Below are 10,865 nucleotides of genomic sequence, written 5' to 3'. Positions count from 1 at the left end.
GGTGATGTACTCAATTGGAAACTTTGTCTGTTATGATGGTTTGCTTATGATTGTTTATTGTTGTTTGATAAGTAATGCCTGATGATGCTTTGATATTGATTGATGTTGAGATGTGCACATTATATGCTTATACAGGTGACTCACAAGCTTTGTGAACAAATGCATGAAGTTGTGATTGTGATTATGATACTAAGCAGGATGTGTATGTGGAATGTGAATGAGCTTATATGTGAGGTTTTGAGATCCAGAGTTTTTGTGATTGAATGCTATTACTTTGAAAGCATGAATGATTTTGCCCAGGTTTTCTATGATTGAATCAATTGCTTGTTTGCATCATATGATCAAGGCCATTTGTTGGTAACCCTTTTATTACCCAAATGCATGATTTTAGCCCACAAAAGAGAGCATTGTGTGTTCTATCCTTTGAACCCTTAGCCTTGAACATAATTTGAAAACCCTTTGTGAAAAGCTTTACCTTGAGTTAAGTAGAAAATATTTTATGGTATTGATAAATGTTCAAGTTTGGGGTTGTTGGGAAGTTATGAAACAGAAATTGAAAGCATTGAGCTAAGAGCTAAGAACTAAGAATGTGAAAAGAAAAAGAAAAAGAGAAAGAAAAGAGAAGAAAAAGCAAAGCTCAATGCAAAGGAAAGTTGGGAATAAGTAAGAATGGTTGTGTTTATATGATTCTCTTAACTCAAGGGTTTTGTGATCTAGAAAAACCAATTTTCTTGTTAGCCCAGCCACATTATAAGCCATTGAAAAGTCCTTGTGATGATGCATGCTTGTGAATGTATTTGATTGTGGTTAAATGAAAGGCAAAGTCAATTCATGTGACATTGTTATAGTAGAGTGAATGAGTGAATACCTCTTATACACTTGTGTGTTTGAGTCAAATACTTTATATAGTGAGGAAAGATTCCATGAACATATAATAACATCTTTGCTTAGTTGATTGATCATTCATGAAAAGTAGCATTTGTTGGATAGTATGTGATTGTGTGAACACTAAAGCATGTGCATGTCTTGATCGAAATCTTTGCAATAAGATTAATTAAGTACTTACTTATCTTGAAAAGGGAGTTTTGAATGTGGTGAACCATTATATGGATTGATGGAATGATGGAGCCAAATTCCAGAGGAAACCAGTGGCCTGAAGCTCCCAGATCAGAGGTGTGGTAGATGTGTTGGTGTGCAGCGGAATTGATGGAGTAAATGGTGATGGAGATGTTTGAATGAAGCAAGGTAAAATGAGTGAAGCCTCTCAGCTCAGAAAGCCTTCATATAATGGAAGGAAGCTTGAGAGAAAATGAAGAATTAGCAAGCAATTTTGACTCAAGAGCAGAATGCAAGACTGGAATATATTTCTCAGCATTTGGGCATAGCTCTAAAGTAACCATACAAGGAAGAAACCCTCCTATTTATAAGTGAAGATGGGTCTCTTTTCTGAAATGAAATCCCGCCTAATTTCAAATGGGAAGCCTAACAGCAACGCCAAATCCTTCCAGCAAATCCCATGCCTTGCTCCAGGTCAGCTCCTCACGTGTTTGAAGCATCTTCTCATCCAACGCTGGGCTATTTTGGGGTTTTGGCTGGGTGCATATGACTTTGGCAGCAAGCTTCTCCAACCAGGCCTTCCTTTCACGTGCCAAATGCCATGCTGGCAGCTGCTCCCTCCAATTTATTTAATCCTACAAAACAAAGTAAACATGCTTAATTAAGAGAAGAAGGTTTAAGATAATTCACCTTCCATAGAAGCAAAATATTAAGTGATCCTTCTTCCTCTTGAACTCTCTTAGCCATGGCTCTAGTAAGAGGTCCAATGTATGTCTTAGATGGTCTTCCATCAGACCCTCCCTCTTGAGAAGGATTTGTCCTCAGATCTGTTGCATCCTGTTGATCATCTCCTGTGAAAGGAATTAAGTCACAGATGTTAAAAGTATGACTGACACTATAACTTTCAGGAAGATCTAAGATGTATGCATTATCATTTATCCTTTTGACCACCTTGAATGGACCATCTCCTCTTGGACTAAGTTTGGACTTCCTTTGAGCGGGAAATCTTTTCTTTCTCAAATGAAGTCAAACTAGGTCTCCTTTTTCAAAAACTATTTTCTTTCTCCCTTTGTTGTTGTATTCTATATACTTTTGAGTTTGTTTTTCAATTTGGGTTTTGACCTTCTCATGTAACTTCTTGATGAACTCCGCTTTAGAAACACCTTCTTTATGAAGAAAAAGAGATGGTTCTGGAAGAGGTAGTAAGTCAAGAGGTGTGATAGGATTAAAACCATAAACAACCTCAAAAGGAGAAAGATTAGTAGTCTTGTGGACTACCCTGTTATAAGCAAATTCAATATGAGGTAGATGTTCATCCCATGATTTATTGTTACCTCTTAATATTACCCTTAATAATGTAGATAGAGATCTATTAACTACTTCAGTTTGCCCATCAGTTTGTGGGTGACATGTAGTAGAAAATAGAAGTTTAGTTCCAAGCTTTTCCCATAAAGTTTTCCAAAAGTGGCTTAGGAACTTCACATCTCTATCAGACACTATAGATTTGGGTAAACCATGCAATCTCACTATTTCCTTAAAGAAGAGTCGAGATATATAGCTAGCATCATCTACTTTGTGGCAGGGTATAAAATGAGCCATTTTACTAAAACGATCTACTACCACAAAGATAGAATCATAACCCCTTTGAGTTCTTGGTAATCCTAGGACAAAGTCCATGCTTATGTCCTCCCAAGGGGTATTAGCTATGGGAAGAGGTGTATAGAGTCCATGAGGCATAATCTTTGACTTAGCTTGTAAACAAGCTATGCATTTAGAACAATGCCTTTGAACATCTATTCTCATGTGTGGCCAATAAAATTTACTTTTCAAAATGTTTAGAGTTTTATCAACTCCATGATGGCCCATAAGTCCTCCTCCATGACTCTCTTTGATAAGAAGTTTTCTAATGGATCCTTGGGGTATACAAAGTTTTCCTTTATTAAAAAGATACCCCTCAGAAAGATAAAATCCATCAAAAGGCTTCTTAAGACATGATGAATAAGTGGATGCAAATGTTTCATCATTTTCATACAACTCTTTTATGTCATCAAATCCTAATATTTGGGATCCTAGGGTTACTAATAATGCATGTCCTCTAGATAAAGCATCCGCAACAACATTAGTACTCCCCTTTTTGTGTTTGATGACATAGGGAAATTGCTCCAGATATTCCACCCACTTGGCATGTCTTTTGTTTAACTTTGCTTACCCTTTTATGTACTTGAGAGATTCATGGTCAGTGTGGATGATGAATTCTTTAGTAACCAAGTAATGTTCCCAAGTTTTTAAAGCTCTAATGAGGGCATACAACTCTTTGTCATAGGTAGGATAGTTCAAGGTAGGTCCCCTAAGTTTTTCACTAAAGTAAGCTACGGGATGTCCTCCTTGTATTAAAACAGCTCCTATACCTATCCCAGATGCATCACATTCTAATTCAAAGGCTTTGGAAAAATTAGGTAAAACGAGAATGGGTGCATGAGTTAACTTATGTTTCAAAGTCTCAAAAGACAACTCTTGCTTATCACCCCAAAGAAAAGGAACATCTTTCTTGACTAACTCATTTAAAGGAGCAGCTATGGTGGAAAAGTCTTTCACAAATCTCCTATAAAAACTAGCTAGCCCATGAAAGCTTCTTACTTCTCCTATATTTTTAGGGGTTGGCCATTCTTGTATAGCCTTGATCTTCTCTGGATCAACATGCATACCTTCTTTTCCAACTTTGAAACCAAGGAAAATCACACTTTCTTGACAAAAAGTACATTTGTCAAAGTTGGCAAAGAGGTGGTGTTCTCTAAGAAGAAGCAAGACTTCCTTGATATGTCTAAGATGCTCTTGAAGACTTTGACTATAGATTAAGATGTCATCAAAGTAGACCACTACAAATCTGCCTATGCATTCCCTAAGCACATGATTCATTAATCTCATGAATGTACTTTGAGCATTGGTCAAGCCAAAGGGCATGACTAACCATTCATACAAACCAAACTTGGTCTTGAAAGCAGTTTTCCATTCATCTCCTTCATGAATTCTTATTTGATGGTATCCACTTTTAAGATCAATTTTGGTGAAGAGATTTGCTCCATGTAATTCATCCAACATGTCATCTAGCCTAGGTATGGGGTGCCTATACTTGACAGTTATGTTGTTGATGGCCCTACAATCTGTACACATTCTCCAAGACCCATCCTTTTTAGGGACCAACAACACAGGCACAGCACAGGGACTTAAACTCTTTTGGATCCACCCTTTGTTCAACAAGTCATTAACTTGTTTCTCTATTTCTTTTGTTTCCATAGGGTTGGTTCTATAGGCTGGCCTATTGGGTAGGCTTGCCCCAGGCACCAAATCTATTTGATGTTCTATTCCCCTCAAAGGTGGTAATCCACTTGGTACCTCTTTGGGAAATATATCATCAAATTCCTTTAAAAGTTTTTGCAACCCCTTTGGTAGAGAACCAAGTTCATGAGTGATTGAAACAAATGCCTCTTTGCAATAAAGAAGGAAATGAGGTTGTCCAAGAAAAAGATTTTTGGAAATATTTAAGGTTTGAGGTTGGACAACTTCATGGGTTGAGGCATGGGTTACCAAATTCTTTCTTTCTTTCTTATTTTCTTTTTTCTTTTCTTCATCCAACTTCTTCTTAAGAATTATTTGGTCCTCTCTTACTTGTGAAGGTGTAAGAGGACACAAAATAATTTTCTTTTCCTTGTGTTGAATGGTGATTTTGTTGGTGACTCCATCATGTAAAGCTTGTTTATCATATTGCCAAGGTCTTCCAAGTAATATGTGCCCAGCTTCCATTGGTACTATATCACAAACAATTTGATCTTCATATTTGCCAATGGAAATGGGTACACTTACTTGTTCTTTAACTACTATTCCATCATCCTCTTTGATCCATTGAAGTTTGTAAGGTTTAGGATGAGGAGTAGTGGTTAAGCCAAGCTTCTCTACCATTCTAGAACTACAACAGTTGCAACAAGAGCCACTATCCACTATCATTGAACATGTCTTTTCTAAAACTTTGCATCTTGTGTGGAATATGTTCTCTCTTTGTGACTGTTCTAGTTCTACATGTTTGCTCTCAAGGAGTCTTCTCACCATGAGTAAATCTCCATCACAAGGTAGAGTTTCTTCTTCTTCAGAAGTAGATGTTTCAGACTCACTACATGAAGAACCCTCACTTTCACTCTCATGTTCAAGAATGTAAGTTGACCTTCTATTTCGACACTCAGATGAATAGTGTCCTCTTTCCCCACATTTAAAGCATTTGGTTTCCTTACTTTTATTATCTTTTGGAGGTTCTTTGGCTCTTTCTTTCCCTTTCTCCCTCTCTCTAGATTCTTCATATCTTGGCTTAATTAGACTACCCTCCCTCTTATATTCTTTCTTGTAACTATGAGGGTAATCTTTCTTAGTAGAGCTTTTTCTTTTGAGTTGCTGCTCTACCCTCACACAAAGTTGGACTAACTCATTGAGATCATTGTAGGGTATAAGTTCAACCCTATCTCTTATGTCATAGTTGAGTCCACTTTGGAACCTAGCAATTGTGATTCTTGGTTCCTCTCTTATCCCAGCCCTCAACATGAGTAATTCCATTTTTTGTCTATATTCCTCAACACTCATGTTCCTTTGTTGGAGTTTATGGAGTTTATCCATTATCTCCCTATCATAGTAGGCTGGTACATGCCTCCTCCTCAAGGCAGCTCTCATTTCATTCCAATACCTAATGGGAGGTAAGTGTCTTAGCCTATGGTCCTTGACTAAGGCTGTCCACCAAATTAAGGCATAACCTTGAAAGCTTAGAGAAGCCATGGTGACTCTCCTTTCATCATCTATTTGGTGGCACTCAAACAATTGCTCAACTTTCATTTCCCACTCTAGGTATTCTTCTACATCATCTTTTCCATGAAAGGAAGGAAGATCAATCTTAGGCTCTCTTGGGTAATGCTCTCTAACTCTATGTTGTCTTCTAGGAGGCATTTGGTAGTGGTCATCATTGTGATGACTACTATTTTGCTCAATTTCACTTGGAGAAGATGATGATTCTTCTCTTCTCCTATGGGAAGACCTCTCTTTCTTTTTATCTTGATTAATCAAAAGTTGACTAATCATATCTTTGAGCTCACTAATCTCTTTATCCCTTTGTTCAAATCTTTGCTCAAATTCTTCCCTTAAAGACATTTCACTATTGGGTTTCAAACTTCCTTGCACACTTGATTGACTCATTCTTGTCAAAGGAAAATTTTCAAAAGGTTTTCAAAATGTTTGACAAGTAATGAATGAAAAAAAGATTTTCACAAACTTTCTTTGTTTTTGGTGAAAAATTTCTAAGAGATTCTAGAAGTAAAAGATGTTTCTAAGTAGCTCCCAGGAAGAAGAGGTGAGTCACAAATGGACAAGCTTAGAAACCAAGTTCTTCCTTAGCCAGAGTTTCCTTAGAATGTTCTCTTACTTTAGTTTCTAAGTAGAAATTCTTCAAATTCTTTTTAAATGTTATGAACCTACAAACCAAAGAAAGGTTTACTATATGCTATGCTATCCTAAATACCACGGAGACCTAAAAACAAAAGGATTACTCAAGACATTTAAGGAAAGCAATAAAGATGCAAGAATGTAAATGCTAGACGGCCCTAAGTGAAAGTGCAAGTGACACTTGGAGCCCCTTGACACACTTTCACACTAAGAAAACGAAATTGGACTATTACAATGTTCAATTGTGAGCTTGGATTTGCTTCAAAAGCATTTTCCCAAGTCACTTGGCACAAAAACAGAAATATAATTAAAAAACTACAAGGTTCCGTGATATAAGTACTCAAACAAGCTCAATTAAATGTGTAAAAACAGTGTGGACTTCAATCTTCAGCTGCTGCCAAGTGTATCTCAAAAACAGTATGCAAGTTGTTCAAATTCTTGTAGCAAATTATGCTGCTGTAATGTATTCTGCAGCTGCTGGACAGCAGAGTTGCATCTACTCAAGAGCTCCTAATTGCTTTTCATTTCAGCTTTCCCCTCACTTCCTAGTATGCTACCATTATAAGTAAAGGTTTCTGCAACTGGATGCTTCACAACAGCTATCACAGTACCTTAAATCCACTCAAACAAACCAAGCCAGATTTACCATTCTGCAACAGTTTTCCACACCAATTTCCAGCAATAATTGACAATTTTGGAAGCCAAAAATGTGGTAAACAAATGAACTAGGTATGGAAAAAACAGCAAGTACACAAAAGGAACCTACCAAAGGTGCTAGAACAGATTAAGAAAGCAATTAAAAACGCAAACACAGTTCAGAAATGATTCCAAATGCAAACTGTTTGATAATTTTCAAAACTGTTTGATAAAATGCCCCAATGACTTTCAGATTTTTTGAATTTTGATTTTTCAGGGCCTGTAATCTGGATTGCACAGTTCAACAGCTTTTTATCACTTGATATTACTTCTTTGGGTCATCTATTTCATTTTTAATCATGGAACCAGCTTTTTCACAATCCAATAATGAATTTTGCATCAAAATTACCAAACAGCAGCTGGAAAACAGAACTGCACCAGAAAAATTAAACTGAATTTGGTGGTTTGAGATCCAAAACTATATGGAAATGTTTCAATCTTTGTTTGGACAGTTTCAACAATTTTTAATGATGATTTTGAACATGTTCAGACCTTAAAACAACTTAGGAACTGCCTATAATTCGAAATCATTGTTTCACTTCCATTTTCACTCAAAAATTGATGGTTTCAAATGCAATTTTGCATATAAGTCATGTTTTGACCAAATGAATAGTACTAGCAACTTTGAACCATCAATTGAAACTTGCTCAAACTATAAAACAGCAAGGAAACAGCGGATTTTCGAAATTCCCTACTGCTGTACCACTTATGCAGTAAAATGGCACCAAAATAACCAACCAAATTCAGTTTTATGGAATCAAAGTTTGAATCAGCAAGGAAAAGACTCTAGGAAATGTGAATACACAGATCTAAGCTGGAATTAAAGATGCTTAGCATGACCAAACTCAGATTAAACTATGCAATGAAAATTGGCACGGTGATAAACCAAATTTAAATCTGAAATAGCAAATGACTAGTGTCTATGCACAACCAAGCTATGCAAATTGCATTTCATTGCTTGTTATGGTTGGCTACACTCTTAGCATCATTCAACAATACTAAACAATGTTGTATCAAGCTTTAGAATCAACCAAAACCAGCTGAAAACAGATTTGATGATTTAGAACAACAAACAAAATTCTGCATCAGATTTAAACAGAATTTTAAAACCAGTTTGGCTTATTGGATGCTTCAGCCTATATTACCAAGGCTAGATCAACTCATCACTGCCTCTAATGGTAACAAACAACTTGTATAGCACTGGTAAGCACAGAACTCAACAGAAACAATTTCAAAACAGTGACAACGATAAAACAGCAACAGTAGTTTGCACAAGACTTTAGACAAAACAGAATTTAAAGTTCAAAGCTGGAATTGACTCAAACAAGAAATGATTCACCGTTTAAAATGAAAAATGGACATAAAACACTATAAGAACACAGAATTAAAGGCTGGAACAAAATTACAGAAGCAGAATTAAAAGAACAAAAACTGAAACAGAATTAAAACTGAAACAGAAACAGAAAACAGAAACAGAGATGGAATTCAGCAGAATTAAATTGCAGAATGAGAAGAAATGCTTAGCTCCTTGGTGCGTGGAGAACCTGGCTCTGATACCACTTGATGGAGCCAAATTCTAGAGGAAACCAGTGGCCTGAAGCTCCCAGATCAGAGGTGTGGTAGATGTGTTGGTGTGCAGCGGAATTGATGGAGTAAATGGTGATGGACATTTTTGAATGAAGCAAGGTAAAATGAGTGAAGCCTCTCAGCTCAGAAAGCCTTCATATAATGGAAGGAAGCTTGAGAGAAAATGAAGAATTAGCAAGCAATTTTGACTCAAGAGCAGAATGCAAGACTGGAATATATTTCTCAGCATTTGGGCATAGCTCTAAAGTAACCATACAAGGAAGAAACCCTCCTATTTATAAGTGAAGATGGGTCTCTTTTCTGAAATGAAATCCCGCCTAATTTCAAATGGGAAGCCTAACAGAAACGCCAAATCCTTCCAGCAAATCCCATGCCTTGCTCCAGGTCAGCTCCTCACGTGTTTGAAGCATCTTCTCATCCAACGCTGGGCTATTTTGGGGTTTTGGCTGGGTGCATATGACTTTGGCAGCAAGCTTCTCCAACCAGGCCTTACTTTCTTCACGTGCCAAATGCCATGCTGGCAGCTGCTCCCTCCAATTTATTTAATCCTACAAAACAAAGTAAACATGCTTAATTAAGAGAAGAAGGTTTAAGATAATTCACCTTCCATAGAAGCAAAATATTAAGTGATCCTTCTTCCTCTTGAACTCTCTTAGCCATGGCTCTAGTAAGAGGTCCAATGTATGTCTTAGATGGTCTTCCATCATGGAAGATTGAGTTACATCTTGTTTGCTTGAGGACAAGCAAAGTTTTAAGTTTGGGGTTGTGATAACGGTTGAAAAACCGTTATTTTTATGCTTAAAATTGATACCAAAAGCAATTTGAAGGTGAATTTAATGGTTTTGTGAATAAGAGAGTTGAACTAGCTTGAACTCATATTTTTGCTTTAGTTTTGTGAATAAGAGAGTTGAAGGTGAATTTAATGGTTTTGTGCAAGATTCCCTTGATTTTGTAGGATAATTGAATGATTTGAAAGAAGAATTGAAGTACAGAATAATTCGAGTGCTGAAAAGTCAACCAGAAACTAGAAAAGTCAACCGGTCAACCAGAAAAGTCAACCAGTTAACAAGAAAAGTCAACAGTCAACCATAATGGTGAAAAGTCAAACAGAATGCAGAAAAAGTGTGATCGAGTGGTGCTGAGCGGCAGTTTTCGGGTGCCGAATTCACCGTTGAGGGGCAAAATAGCAGTTGGGGGGCAAAATGGATCATGCGCTAGTACCGCTCAGCGGTAAAATACCGCTGAGTGCCATTCTAAATGGGCTTGGACCGGTTTTCTATTACTTTTATGGGCTTGGACTGGTTTTCTGTTACTTTTATGGGCTTGGGCCTTCTTTTCTGTAATATTTCGAATAGTATATAAGCTTTAGGACTTCCTAGGGTTTGTATCTTTGGCTGGAGACGAAGCAAACACTCACTTTTCCACCCCTTGGAGGAAGATCTTGGATGCTAAGGCTACCTATTCATCTTTCTAGGGTTCTATCTTTCATTCTTTCATTATTGTTCATCTAGTTTCACCATGAATATGGTGAACTAAACTTTGTATTTTTGTTGGCGAATCAATGTAATCTTTTGAAACTCTCATATATGGAACTTGTGTTTAAACATCTTATTTGAGATACATACTTTCTTTCATCATTAGTTAGGGTTTTTCCTCTTCGCTCAAAGCATGCATTGTTTAACTCATTCGATGTCATGATTATTTATTTTGTCGATATGGGAACATATGGGGAAATCTAGATCTGGGGAAATTCTCCCAATAGCATATTGCCTAAACATAGGGATATGAGGGTTGGTTGATTTTAAGCTTCTGTGCTTCACAATTAATTATTAGGGATGCTAGGAATTGTATGAACTCGTAATTAAGGATAGGCTTTCTTTGCAAGGTGATTTAGAGAGTGGCATTAACATTGATGAAAAGAATGATGAATTCCTAAAGTATATGAGAGTATATAAGATGAAATTGATTACCCCAACAACATACTTATCCATCTAATTCGTTCAAGTGTTTGTGTTCCTCTTTTCCATTGATCAAAACTCATGCATACATGT

At 36.8% G+C, this 10,865-nt stretch overlaps 1 protein-coding gene across 1 annotated transcript; it reads right to left on the bottom strand.

The window, feature by feature from the left end:
• Positions 1-1,469: 1,469 nt before the first annotated feature.
• LOC148190967 (uncharacterized) lies at positions 1,470-9,186 on the bottom strand. Its single transcript, XM_088101225.1, has 3 exons — positions 9,156-9,186; positions 4,642-6,143; positions 1,470-1,667 (listed from the first exon to the last, which is right to left on the bottom strand). Exons 1-3 carry the CDS (start codon positions 9,184-9,186, stop codon positions 1,470-1,472), a joined length of 1,731 nt encoding a protein of 576 aa, XP_087957351.1.
• Positions 9,187-10,865: the final 1,679 nt, after the last annotated feature.

Source organism: Vigna umbellata, chromosome 11 (genome assembly GCF_029865625.1).
Source record: "Vigna umbellata cultivar VRB3 chromosome 11, Vumbellata_1.0, whole genome shotgun sequence".
NCBI lineage: Eukaryota > Viridiplantae > Streptophyta > Magnoliopsida > Fabales > Fabaceae > Vigna > Vigna umbellata.
The sequence above is the reverse complement of the archived record's forward strand: the minus strand, read 5'-3'. Positions and strand labels throughout refer to the sequence as shown.

What these genes read in the sequence shown, in the direction of transcription:
- LOC148190967 (XM_088101225.1), bottom strand. Translation starts at nt 9,186, where the DNA reads ATGGGATTTGCTGGAAGGATTTGGCGTTTCT. An exon ending in TGGAAGGATTTGGCGTTTCT is followed by an intron (nt 6,144 to 9,155) that starts GTTAGGCTTCCC and finishes TGATTAATCAAG; the next exon opens with ATAAAAAGAAAGAGAGGTCT. An exon ending in AGAAAGAAAGAAAGAATTTG is followed by an intron (nt 1,668 to 4,641) that starts GTAACCCATGCC and finishes TGGAGGGAGCAG; the next exon opens with CTGCCAGCATGGCATTTGGC.